The sequence below is a fragment of the Nerophis ophidion genome, linkage group LG28 (genome assembly GCF_033978795.1).
Source record: "Nerophis ophidion isolate RoL-2023_Sa linkage group LG28, RoL_Noph_v1.0, whole genome shotgun sequence".
Taxonomy (NCBI): Eukaryota; Metazoa; Chordata; class Actinopteri; order Syngnathiformes; family Syngnathidae; genus Nerophis; species Nerophis ophidion.
Genome location: NC_084638.1, coordinates 27,246,352 through 27,260,340, shown reverse-complemented (window position 1 = coordinate 27,260,340; position 13,989 = coordinate 27,246,352). Strand labels below are relative to the sequence as shown.

The following is a 13,989-nucleotide window of genomic DNA, read 5'->3' as shown; positions in this document are numbered from 1 at the left end:
TATATATATATATATATATCCATCCATTTTCTACCGCTTTATCCCTTCTGGGGTCGTGGGGGGCGCTGGCGCCTATCTCAGCTACAATCGGGCGGAAGGCGGGGTACACCCTGGACAAGTGTATATATATATATACTGGTAAAATCACGACATGATACCTTAAAAATGAAGACGACTTCAGATTGTTTTCTCTGTGTTATGTTTGCCTAAGAGGAGATGACGACACAAGACACCAGGGGGCGGTGTAGCTGTAAGTAATTTATTATATGTACTATAAAATATATATATATATATATATATATATATATATATATATATAAAACCATCCATTTCCTACCGCTTTATCCCTTCTGGGGTCGCGGGGGGCGCTGGCGCCTATCTCAGCTACAATCGGGCGGAAGGCGGGGTACACCCTGGACAAGTATATATACATATATATATATATATATATATATATATATATATATATATATATATATATATACTAAATATACTAACTAAGGAAATGGAGTGAGACAAAATCCAAGAGTGTGTATGGTGTAAGACTAAACATACTAACTAAGGCAGGGGTCGGGAACCTTTTTGGCTGAGAGAGCCAAAAAGGCAAATATTTTAAAATATATTTCCGTAAGAGCCATATAATGTTTATTTGTTTTTTACACTGAACACAACTAAAAACGTGCATTTTTAAGTAAGACCAACATTTCTAGAGTATAATAGGTCTCCTATTCTTTGTAATAACATTGGTATTCTGAAGCAAACTTTGGAGGGGGGCGTGGCCTGCGGGCCTGCAGCGACAGGTGCGTAGATGGCCCACCTGGGCCTTGTTATCTAATCACCTGTGGCCCTGTTATAAGCAGCAGCCAGGAGAAGAAGATAGTGAAAAAAAGAAGCTTATGGACTACAGCATCGACACGGACTACAGTAGCGGACTTGTGCAAATATTCAGGACTTAAGCAGACCTCAAATACCCATCCACAGGTACCAGAAGGTAAGTAAAGTTGGTTTTGCATAATATTGTGAAACAAAACGCCAGATAATGTGTCTGCTAATGGGTGCCATGTTGCTGTCCTTATACACACCCCATAGTAACACTTGTATATCAGACGACGGTAGCCGTAATGGGCCGACAATCCATCAAGCTGTGCGGCGTCAAAGTCATACTTAAAACATTTTGACAGATTTTTAAGTGCCGTGTGTAATTTTTTTTATTTTCAATGGAACATTTAAAGTCCAGGTGTTGTTTACTGCCGTCGTATTGCAGTCTACATGTATCTTTTATGTGTGACTGCCATCTACTGGTCACACTTATCATTACACCATGTACAAAATAAAATTGCTTCGAGATGTGTAAGCACAACCAGAATTATTCCGTACTTTGGGCGGAGTCATGCTAAAGACTATAAAAATGGGACCCATTGCCTTCCTGCTTGGCACTCAGCATCAAGGGTTGGAATTGGGGGTTAAATCACCAAAATGATTTCCGAGCGTGGCCACCGCTGCTGCTCACTGCTCCCCTCACCTCCCAGGGGGTGGAGCAAGGGGCGGGGTCAAATGAATAATTTCACCATACCTACTGTGTGTGTGACTATCAGTGGTATTTTATAAGGCGCCCTGTCGGGAAAATGAAATGATTTTAAGAGTGCCTTATAGTTAGGGCTGGGCGATATATCGATAAACTCGATATATCGCGGGTTTGTCTCTGTGCGATATAGAAAATGACTATATCGTGATATTCGAGTATACTTTCTCACACAGCACTGCTAATTTGTAGCATCATTTGAAAAGTCACCCGCCAGAGAATGAAGAGTGCTTGAAACTCCACATGTCAACATCTTCGTTCGGTGCCACACCCACAAAATGCCGAAGCAACAATTTCCAGATCAACACCATGTGAAAAAAAAAAATCAACAACAGAAGGAGATACCGTCCGCAGGAACCTACCACAGAACGAAGCACATACACTATTTGATTTCCTATAATGCAGCTCATTTTTTATTCGACAGTTTTTTGAATATCTTGTGTGACATCATGCACAAAAGTGCACTTTATATGTTTTAAACTATTGTAGTGGCGTTTTGTACAAAAAGTGCACTTTAGTGTTGTTTTGATATGTCATCTTAGTGACATCATGCACTAAAGTGCATTCATAGCTTGTTTTAAAATGTCTCTGACATTAGGTGTTAATTCAAGGCTCAGGCAAAATATCGTGATATATATCGTATATCGTGACATGGCCCAAAAATATTGAGATATAAATAAAAGGTCATATCGTCCAGCCCTTCTTATAGCCCGAAATTTACGGTCTAAAGCAGGGGTCACCAACCTTTTTGAAACCAAGAGCTATTCTTGGGTACTGATTAATGCGAAGGGCTACCAGTTTGATACACACTTAAATATATTGTATTTCTGTCTGTCATTCCGTCGTACATTTTTTTTCCTTTTACGGAAGGTTTTTTTTTATAAATGATGAAAAAAAAACACTTAATTGAACAGTTAAAAAGAGGAGAAAACGCGAAAAAAATGAAAATTAAATTTTGAAACATAATTTATCTCTTTAAAATTCAAAATTCCACCGAAAAAAAGGAGGGAAAACTAGGTAATTCGAATCTTTTTGAAAAAATTTAAAAAAGTTATTTATGGAACATCATTAGTAATTTTTCCTGATTAATATTAATTTCATAATTTTAATGACATGTTCTTAAATCGGTTAAAATCCAATCTGCACTTTGTTAGAATATATAATAAATTGGACCAAGCTATATTTCTAACAAACACAAATCATTATTTCTTCTAGATTTTCCAGAACAAAAATTTTAAAAGAAATTCAAAAGACTTTGAAATAAGATTTAAGTGTGATTCTACAGATTTTTAGATTTGCCAGAATAATTTTTGGGAATTTTAATTATAATTCGTTTGAAGAAGCAAAAATGAAGAATTAAATTAAAATGTATTTATTATTCTTTACAATAAAAAAATGAATATACTTGAACATTGATTTAAATTGTCAGGAAAGAAGAGGAAGGGATTCAAAAGGTAAAAAGGTATATGTGTTTAAAAATCCTAAAATCATTTTTAAGGTTGTATTTTTTCTCTAAAATTGTCTTTCTGAAAGTTATAAGACGCAAAGTCAGAAAATAAATGAATTTATTTAAACAAGTGCAGACCAAGTCTTTAAGATATTTTCTTGGATTTTTAAATTATATTTGAGTTTTGTCTCTCATAGAATTAAAAATGTCGAGCAAAGCGAGACCAGCTTGCTAGTAAATAATAAAAAATTTAAAAAAATAGACTCCGCCAAGGCTGTCCTTTGTCACCGATTCTGTTCATAACTTTTATGGACAGAATTTCTAGGCGCAGTCAAGGCATTGAGGGTTTCCGGTTTGGTGACCGCAGGATTAAGTCTCTGCTTTTTGCAGATGATGTGGTCCTGATGGCTTCATCTGGCCGGGATCTTCAGCTCTCACTGGATCGGTTCGCAGCCGAGTGTGAAGCGACCGGAATGAGAATCAGCACCTCCAAGTCCGAGTCCATGGTTCTCGCCCGGAAAAGGGTGGAGTGCCATCTCCGGGTTGGGGAGGAGACCCTGCCCCAAGTGGAGGAGTTCAAGTACCTAGGAGTCTTGTTCACGAGTGGGGGAAGAGTGGATCGTGAGATCGACAGGCGGATCGGTGCGGCGTCTTCAGTAATGCGGACGTTGTATCGATCCGTTGTGGTGAAGAAGGAGCTGAGCCGGAAGGCAAAGCTCTCAATTTACCGGTCGATCTAGGTTCCCATCCTCACCTATGGTCATGAGCTTTGGGTCATGACCGAAAGGATAAGATCACGAGTACAAGCGGCCAAAATGAGTTTCCTCCGCCGTGTGGCGGGTTTCTCCCTTAGAGATAGGGTGAGAAGCTCTGCCATCCGGGAGGAACTCAAAGTAAAGCCGCTGCTCCTCCACATGGAGAGGAGCCAGATGAGGTGGTTCGGGCATTTGGTCAGGATGCCACCCGAGTGCCTCCCTAGGGATGTGTTTAGGGCACGTCCAGCTGGTAGGAGGCCACGGGGAAGACCCAGGACACGTTGGGAGGACTATGTCTCCCGGCTGGCCTGGGAACGCCTCGGGATCCCCCGGGAAGAGCTAGACGAAGTGGCTGGAGATAGGGAAGTCTGGGCTTCCCTGCTTAGGCTGCTGCCCCCGCGACCCTACCTCGGATAAGCGGAAGATGATGGATGGATGGATGAAAAAAATAGAGACAGCTCACTGGTAAGTGCTGCTATTTGAGCTATTTTTAGAACCGGCCAGCGGGCGACTCATCTGGTCCTTACGGGCTACCTGGTGCCCGCGGGCACCGCGTTGGTGACCCCTGGTCTAAAGCAATTCAGTTTAACGTGTCAACTGAGAAACGTCCACACAGTATCGATCCGCTCAACACTTGCGACAGGAGTTGAAAACATTCAGAGATTTAAAACATCTATCAAAACACACATACCTTGGCATTGGGTTCGATCTGCAGTGGGTTCAAAACCAGCGACACAGGTGCAGGCCCCCACCGGAACCATCCACTCGCCATCGCCGTTGCAGTACAGCTTAAGAGGGACGGACATCTCCATGGCATTGGTCACACAGGCCCCCGGAGCGATGACTAAGGACGTTGCTTCGGCGCCGGTTGCGGTCTCCGGGAAGACGGCGAAATTAGCGATTGTGGTGGAGCACTTTTTGAAGAAGACCCGGACGGAGATCAGCGACATGCAGGCGCCAAAGTCCTGAAAGGCCAAGAAGAAGCCGGCCTTGGAGAGCGGCCCGAAGCTCCGCACTTTGGTGTTGATCCTGCCGGCTTCCAGCAGGGAGAAGCTCTCGTCTGGGGCGATGGTATCCACTTTCACGTAAGGGTTCTCCCTCCACAGGGGGCTGGTGTCCGTGGTGGCGTCCCCATCGGACTCGTAGTAAAACAGATTAAACGTTTCTTTACAGGAGCCGGGGATGTTGGGTATGCTGGCGCAGTCACGTACGGAGAACTTGAGCTCCACGTAGACCCGCAGCACGCCCCTGCGGGGGATATAGTCCGTCCTGAGCCAGTTGTTCTGGTTGGGCTGTCGGACATTACACACCTGGTAGGTCCTGATCGGGCTCATGGAGTCATCGTAGCCGCTAACTTCCTCCCACTGTGGGTTTGAAAACACAAAGTGTGACAAAAGAAAACAAGGTGCATAGTTAGTGAGATACATTTAAAATACCTTAAAAAAAAAAAAATAGTTCTCATTGAGCAAGGACTGAACCACAGCGGATAGGCGCTTATCTGTTGTGTTTTAATTAACACCAAGTCGTATTAAACATAGAGCTGGCTAATACAAAGCGGCGAAGCATGAACACATTCAAAAGTGTGAAATGACATCTGATAAAAAAATTGGTGTCGGGGTACGGACTGTGAGGAATAATTTGTAGCCGTAATGATTCGAACTGCGAGCGTCAGTCAAGAAAGTCTATTCATTATGTGCAGACCATTAACGGGAACACATTTTTCTCATTAAAACCCTTTTTCACGCATCACGGCTGTTTGACAAACAGGCCTGATGTTGATCAGAAGTCGTAAAAAACAAGCTTGGCCTGCATTTATACGTGCGTTTAACACATACAGTGAAGAAAATAAGTATTTGAACACCCTGCTATTTTGCAAGTTCTCCCACTTAGAAATCATGGAGGGGTCTAAAATGTTCACGGTATGAGAGATAACCTAAAAAGAAAAATCCAGAAATCACAATCTATGATTTTTTTAAACAATTTAATCGTGTGATACAGCTGAAAATAAGTATTTGAACACCTGTCTATCAGCTAGAATTATGCCCCCTCAAAGACCTGTTAGTCCGCCTTTAAAAGTCCTCCTCCACTCCACTGTATTATCCTGAATCAGATGCACCTGTGTGAGGTCGTTAGCTGCATAAAGACACCTGTCCACCCCATACAATCAGTAAGACCCAAACATTCAGCATGGTCTCAGCTCTGTTATTTTCTGTTTTTTCGAACCTTGGAGACATCATGCCTCGTTGGTGTGTTGTCGGAGGGTGTAACAACACTAACAGGGAGGGATTCAAGTTGCACCACTGGCCCGAAGATGCCAAAGTGTCTGCCGCCAGACCCCCATTGAATGTGCCAGAGTGTCTCCACATTTTACCGGCGATGACAGACATGGCACAGAGATGTATGGATAACCTGCAGATGCATTTGCAACGATAAATTCAACAAAATCACAAAGATGAGTTTTGTTGATTTTGACTTATGTGCTAATCAGACATATTTGGTTGAGACGTGACTGCCAGCAAATCGATGCTAACATGCTACGCTAATCGACGCTAACATGCTATTTACCGGCGATGACAGACATGGCACAGAGATGTATGGATAACCTGCAGATGCATTTGCAACTATATTACGTTTCCTTCCACCCACATTTAATGCGAAAAAAGCGCTTACCAATCGAAGGATTTAAGTTTCTCCAGTGTCATGAGATGCGAAAGTCCTGATCGTTTGGTCCGCACATTTTACCAGCGATGCTAACGCAGCTATTCGGTCATGCTATGACTATGAATAGCAACAATAGCTATTCGCTCAATAGCTTCAGTTTCTTCTTCAATACTTTCATACTCCAACCATCCGTTTCAATACATGCGTAATCTGTTGAATCGCTGAAACCGCTGAAATGCGAGTCTGAATCCGAGCTAATGTCACTATATCTTGCTGTGGTATTCCCATTGTTTGTTTACATTGGCAGCACTGTGTGATGTCACAGGGAAATGGATAGTCGCATCGCAAATAGCGAAAATCAAGCACTTTAAAGCTTTTTTTAGGGATATTCGGGGACCGGTAAAATTTTGAAAAAAAATTTAAAAAATACAACTAGCCACTGGGAACTGATTTCAAAAGGGTTAAAAACAATAAAAATCAGTTCCCAGTGGCTAGTTGTATTTTTTGAAGTTTTTTTCAATATGTTACCGTTCTCCGAATATCCCTAAAAAAAAAGCTTTAAAGTGCTTAATTTTCGCTATTTGCGATGCCACTATCCATTTCCCTGTAACGTCACACAGTGCTGCCAATGTAAACAAACAATGGCGAATAACAAAGCAAGATATAGCGACATTAGCTCGGATTCAGACTCGGATTTCAGCGGCTTAAGCGATTCAACAGATTACGCATGTATTGAAACGGATGGTTGGAGTATGAAAGTATTGAAGAAGAAACTGAAGCTATTGAGCGAATAGCTATTGACGCTATTCATAGCCATAGCATGGCCGAATAGCTGCGTTAGCATCGCCGCTAAAATGTGCGGACCAAACGATCAGGACTTTCGCATCTTGTGACACTGGAGCAACTTAAATCCGTCGATTGGTAAGTGTTTTTTTCGCATTAAATGTGGGTGGAAGGAAACGTAATGCAGTTGCAAATGCATCTGCAGGTTATCCATACATCTCTGTGCCATGTCTGCTTTAGCACCGCCGGTAAATAGCATGTTAGCGTCGATTAGCGTAGCATGTTAGCATCGATTAACTGGCAGTCACGCCGCAACCAAATATGTCTGATTAGCACATAAGTCAACATCAACAAAACTCACCTTTGTGATTTTGTTGACTTTATCATTGCAAATGCATCTGCAGGTTATCCATACATCTCTGTGCCATGTCTGTCATCGCCGGTAAAATGTGGAGACACTCTGGTACATTCAATGGGGGTCTGGCGGCAGACACTTTCGCATCTTCGGGCCAGTGGTGCAACTTGAATCCCTCCCTGTTAGTGTTGTTACACCCTCCGACAACACACTGACGAGGCATGATGTCTCCAAGGTTCCAAAAAAATAGTCAAAAAAACGGAAAATAACAGAGCTGAGACCCAATGTTTACAATGGGTTGAAAATGAAAATGGCGGCTGTATTACCTCGGCGACGTCACATTCTGACGTCATCCCCTCCAGAGCGATAAACAGAAAGGCGTTTAATTCGCCAAAATTCACCCATTTAGAGTTCGGAAATCGGTTAAAAAAATATATGGTCTTTTTTCTGCACCATCAAGGTATATATTGACACTTACATAGGTTTGGTGATAATGTTCCCCTTTAAGGTTAATGGTACTCTGTACTTCTCCCTACGTCCTTGTACCACTCCATACAGCGGCATTTTAAAAAGTCCTACATTTTACTTTTTGAAACCGGTACCGATACTTTCCGATATTACATTTTAAGGCATTTATCGTCCGATAATATTGGCAGTCCGATATCATCGGACATCTCTAACTGAAGTCACATTTGAATATATCGGATTCCAAATCAGATTTGGACTTTCTCCTTATGTGGCCTGAATCGGATGCGAAAAGTAAACAGGGCAATATTTGCAACGCGGCCCTCAATAGAAACGAGTTTGACGCATCTGTATGTTGATCGTCTGCATATTAATGCATGCACTGCAAAAAGTCAGTGTTCAAAAACAAGAAAAAAAATACAAAAATGAGGGGTATTTTACTTGAACTAAGCAAAATTATCTGCCAATAGAACAAGAAAATTTGGCTTGTCAAGACTTTCCAAAACAAGTAAAATCAGCTAACTTCAATGAACCCAAAAATACATCAAAATAAGTATATTCTCCCTAATAACAAGTGTACTACTACAGTATACGAGTACGAATTTTCTATTGTTTCATTAAAATAAAAACGGCAAAGTCTATTTGGCTGTCATCTGTTTTAATATGAGAAACAATTGTGTCAAAGTCATGATTTTGTTTTACATTATTGAAATAAGAAATTCTTAATTCAAAAAGTAGTTTTATACTTGTAAATGTTGATGACACAGCTTTGCAACATTTGATATTCTCGTTTCAAGCATGTTTTACCCAATATAGGTCATCAAATCTCAGCTACAAGATGTAATATCTTACTGAGATCATTCAGGACCTAAACACTTAAAACAAGTAAAACACTCTAACATAAAATCTTATGTATGGCCGCGCAAGTCCTAGGATGCCCTAAATGTTCATAACACACCCAGCCGAGTCCCATAGGGAGAGGGGATGAAAGTTGGAAAAGTCAGCAAAAGTCCCAAAAATGTTCAAAATACCTACACAGGTTCGAGTCCCACAAGTTCCGCCGCCGGCCGGGATGCCCAAAATGTCCAAAACGCGCCCAGCAAAGTCCCACGGGAAGGTGGTGAGGAAAGTGAGAAAAGTCGGGGAAATGTTCAAAAGTCCCACCCGGGTTCGAGTGTGCACTCAAACTCAAACTCGAACCCGGTTGGGACTTGAACCTGGGTAGGTATTTAGAAAATTTGGGCGGACTTTTGCCGACTTTTCTCATTTTCCCCCCTACTTCCCGTGGGACTTTGCTGGGTGCGTTTTAGACATTTTTTGCATCCCAGGACTTGTGTGGCCGGCGGCGGGACTCGTGGGACTGGAACCCCGGGGAGGTATTTAGGACACAATTGGGACTTTTGAACATTTTGGCCGCCTTTTACCCCTCTTCTTCCCCGCCTTCCTGTGCACCATTGCTGGGTGTGTTTTGGACACTTGGACAAAAATAGTTTCAAGCATATTTTACTCAAAATAGGTCATAAAATGCCGGAAACAAGCTGTAGTATCTTACTGAGATCATTTAGGAGCAAAACCCTTAAAACAAGTAAAAGACTCTAACATAAAATCTGCTTAGTGAGAGGAATTATCTTACCAGACAGAAAATAAGCAAATATCACCCTTATATGAGATATTTCATCTTACTTAGATTTCAGTTTTTGCAGTGTGGTAACTAACATATCGGCCCAGTTAGTCAATAAATGTATAGTCCATTAAACAACCACCTTGGGGGAGTCAATCAATTTATTTTTTTCCTAATTCCTAGTCAGACTGAATGCTTCGTTTCCATAACAAATAGGCTTGCAGTAGTTGATTATTTCACCGGCGGGAAAATACTGCATAAGTCATCTCACGTCTTTGAGCTGCCGTGCAATTTATTCCCCGGGCGCGACGAGCCCAAGAGTCGGCGTTCGATGTCGTAAATCACCGGCAACACGTTGACGCACTACCTGACAAATATGATAATCGTGGCTCCCTGAACGTATGGGCTTGTCTTCCGGGAGCAGGGGGTGGGGGGGCTACTTCGCCACCCATGACATGTAACTTCATGGATACGAGGACACTCAAGACTCGGCCCGTTTAGGGAAAGGAAGAAGCTCGTGCTGCCGATGCCCGTTTCCATGGCAACCTGCCATTTCCATTGACTGACTTTGCACTCACGTAGCGAAGACAAATGACACTGGCCAGGAGTTGGGGGGGAGGTCTGTCGGGCTGTTAGCCCTCAGGTCAAATTCATGTTGCTTTATTTTCCCAGCACTCCTACGAGGGGGGGGGACCTTAATTTTGGACTTGAATGTGCTCTTGGGCTCAACGTGCTTTCAATTATCAGGCTGTCTAGGCTCCCTAGTTGTCCTGTCACTGTGGGGATTTGCTTTGGTTTATCTGTGTGTTTGCACATCGGTTTGTTTGGAGGAACACGATGCGCAGATAGTGCGCAGCTCATCAAGCATTGAGCATTTCCTTTCATACTGAAGCGCCGGCAATGTCAAACGGCGTCTTTCTGATTCGTTTTTTTTAGTACCCCAGAAAGCAAACACGCTGCAAAAAACAAAGATATAAAACAGTAGGAGGCGTGCTGTTCAAGACACTCAGAGCTCTATTAACGAGCAAATGGAACAAATGCTTTTAAAATGGGCGTGGGGGGGGGGGCTACAAAACAAGCAAAAGACACGCAAACATATGCTCACCCCGCTCTCTGGGAACGTAGTCCAGGCCAGCTCTGTGGTCGCCCACCGACTGTCCATAAGGGTCTCTGCAAAGTCAGGATTGACACGTTAGTTTAAGAGAGTGAAGAGGAAAATGCAATAACATATTTTATGGACTAAAAAGGCGCACATAAAATCCTTTCATTTTCTCAAAAATCGTCACCCTAACCCTATAACCCGGTGCGCCCATACTTGCCAACCCTCCCGATTTTCCCGAGAGACTCCCGAATTTCAGTGCCATTCCCGAAAATCTCCCGGGGCAACCATTTTCCCGAATTTCTCCCGATTTCCACCCGTACAACAATATTGGGAGCGTCTGCCTTTAGCGTCCTCTCTCACCTGAAAAAGAGACTATTATATATGTCTTCGTTATCCCTATTTTGATCTATAACCCGAAAAGTAGGCAGGCACTGAGTTATTTCTTAGCGTGTGTGACCATGCATGGAAAAAATAATTTCAGTTCATCCAGGACAGCTCGAAGGGGAAAACCGCTTATTCCCTTTAGGTTCGCGGGGGGCACTGGTGCATATCTCTGCTACAATCGGGCGGAAGGCGGGGCAAACCCTGGACAAGTCGCCACCTCATTGCAGGGCCAACACAGATAGACAGACAACATTCACACTCACATTCACACACTAGGGCCAATTTAGTTTTGCCAGTAAACCTACATATATATATATATATATATATATATATATATATATATATATATATATATATATATATATATATATGGGTGTGCCTAAAGTACATAGTAATTCTAGTTGTGCATGCAGAATCAGAATCAGAAATACTGTATTAATCCCCGATGGGAAATTAAGATTTTCAGCACAATCCCATTCAAGAAGGGAATTGTGAAGTGCCATCCATCCATCCATCCATCATCTTCCGCTTATCCGAGGTCGGGTCGCGGGGGCAGCAGCCTAAGCAGGGAAGCCCAGACTTCCCTATCTCCAGCCACTTCGTCTAGCTCTTACCGGGGGATCCCGAGGCGTTCCCAGGCCAGCCGGGAGACATAGTCTTCCCAACGTGTCCTGGGTCTTCCCCGTGGCCTCCTACCAGCTGGACGTGCCCTAAACACATCTCTAGGGAGGCGTTCGGGTGGCATCCTGACCAGATGCCCGAACCACCTCATCTGGCTCCTCTCGATGTGGAGGAGCAGCGGCTTTACTTTGAGCTCCTCCCGGATGGCAGAGCTTCTCACCCTATCTCTAAGGGAGAGCCCCGCCAACCGGCGGAGGAAACTCATTTCGGCCGCTTGTACCCATGATCTTATCCTTTCGGTCATGACCCAAAGCTCATGACCATAGGTGAGGATGGGAACGTAGATAGACCGGTAAATTGAGAGCTTTGCCTTCCGGCTCAGCTCCTTCTTCACCACAACGGATCGATACAACGTCCGCATTACTGAAGACGCCGCACCGATCCGCCTGTCGATCTCACGATCCACTCTTCCCCCACTCGTGAACAAGACTCCTAGGTACTTGAACTCCTCCACTTGGGGCAGGGTCTCCTCCCCAAACCGGAGATGGCACTCCACCCTTTTCCGGGCGAGAACCATGGACTCGGACTTGGAGGTGCTGATTCTCATTCCGGTCGCTTCACACTCGGCTGCGAACCGATCCAGTGAGAGCTGAAGATCCCGGCCAGATGAAGCCATCAGGACTACATCATCTGCAAAAAGCAGAGACCTAATCCTGTGGCCACCAAACCGGAACCCCTCAACGCCTTGGCTGCGCCTAGAAATTCTGTCCATAAAAGTTATGAACAGAATCGGTGACAAAGGACAGCCTTGGCGGAGTCCAACCCTCACTGGAAACGTGTCCGACTTACTGCCAGCAATGCGGACCAAGCTCTGACACTGATCATACAGGGACCGGACTGCCACAATAAGACATTCCGATACCCCATACTCTCTGAGCACTCCCCACAGGACTTCCCGAGGGACACGGTCGAATGCCTTCTCCAAGTCCACAAAGCACATGTAGACTGGTTGGGCAAACTCCCAAGCCTCCTCTCCAGTACACCTGAATAAACCTTACCGGGAAAGCTGAGGAGTGTGATCCCACGATAGTTGGAACACACCCTCTGGTCCCCCTTCTTAAAGAGAGGGACCACCACCCCGGTCTACCAATCCAGAGGTACCGCCCCCGATGTCCACGCGATGCTGCAGAGTCTTGTCAACCAAGACAGCCCCACAGCATCCAGAGCCTTAAGGAACTCCGGGCGGATCTCATCCACCCCCGGGGCCTTGCCGCCGAGGAGCTTTTTAACTACCTCAGCGACCTCAGCCCCAGAAATAGGAGAGTCCACTACAGATTCCCCAGGCACCGCTTCCTCAAAGAAAGACGTGTTGGTGGGATTGAGGAGGTCTTCGAAGTATTCCTTCCACCGATCCACAACATCCGCAGTCGAAGTCAGCAGAACACCATCCGCACCATACACGGTATTGATAGTGCACTGCTTCCCCTTCCTGAGGCGCCGTATGGTGGTCCAGAATCGCTTCGAAGCCGTCCGGAAGTCGTTTTCCATGGCTTCCCCGAACTCTTCCCATGTCCGAGTTTTTGCCTCCGCGACCGCTAAAGCTGCACACCGCTTGGCCCGTCGGTACCCGTCCACTGCCTCCGGAGTCCTATGAGCCAAAAGAACCCGATACCTCGGCTACAGAATTGTGAAGTGAATTATATTTATATAGCGCTTTTCTCAAGTGACTCAAAGCGCTTTACATAGTGACACCCAATATATAAGTTACATTTTTAAACCAGTGTGGGTGGCACTGGGAGCAGGTGGGTAAAGTGTCTTGCCCAAGGACACAACGGCAGTAACTAGGAAGGCACAAGCGGGAATCGAACCTGCAACCCTCAAGTTGCTGGCACGGCAACTCTACCAACCGAGCTATGCCGCCCCATAGAGCAGACAAACATTACAGGGAGACAGAACAGGATCGCCGACGGGTCTGCCAACTGCTGGCGCCGTTTACAAAAAAGGTGAGAAACATGTGAACGCTGGGGGGGGGGACTTCATAGCCATAGCACACATAGAAATGTATGTAAGAACGAAACATCAAAGAACAGAAAGGACATTAAAGACATTAAAAGAGCAGAGCTGATGCAACCAGCTGCCACTCCAGCAGTGCCACTTCTACACACAGTCACAAAAGTAGAACAACAACAAAAAAGCAACAAAAACATATACAC

General features: G+C 44.3%; 2 protein-coding genes across 6 annotated transcripts in view; one reads left to right on the top strand and one right to left on the bottom strand.

Moving 5' to 3' along the window:
* LOC133545263 (BMP/retinoic acid-inducible neural-specific protein 3-like) overlaps positions 1-13,989 on the top strand; it is a 1,164,151-nt gene that overhangs the window by 970,731 nt on the left and 179,431 nt on the right. The window lies entirely within an intron of this gene.
* The window catches only part of ephb3a (eph receptor B3a), a 189,158-nt gene that overhangs the window by 111,985 nt on the left and 63,184 nt on the right, over positions 1-13,989 (bottom strand). For both annotated transcript variants that reach the window (XM_061890377.1, XM_061890378.1), the window contains exons 2-3: positions 10,775-10,839; positions 4,476-5,148 (exon numbers count right to left, since the gene is read on the bottom strand). In XM_061890377.1, coding sequence (XP_061746361.1) covers positions 4,476-5,148; positions 10,775-10,839 — 738 coding nt within the window. The remainder of the gene's footprint in view (positions 1-4,475; positions 5,149-10,774; positions 10,840-13,989) is intronic.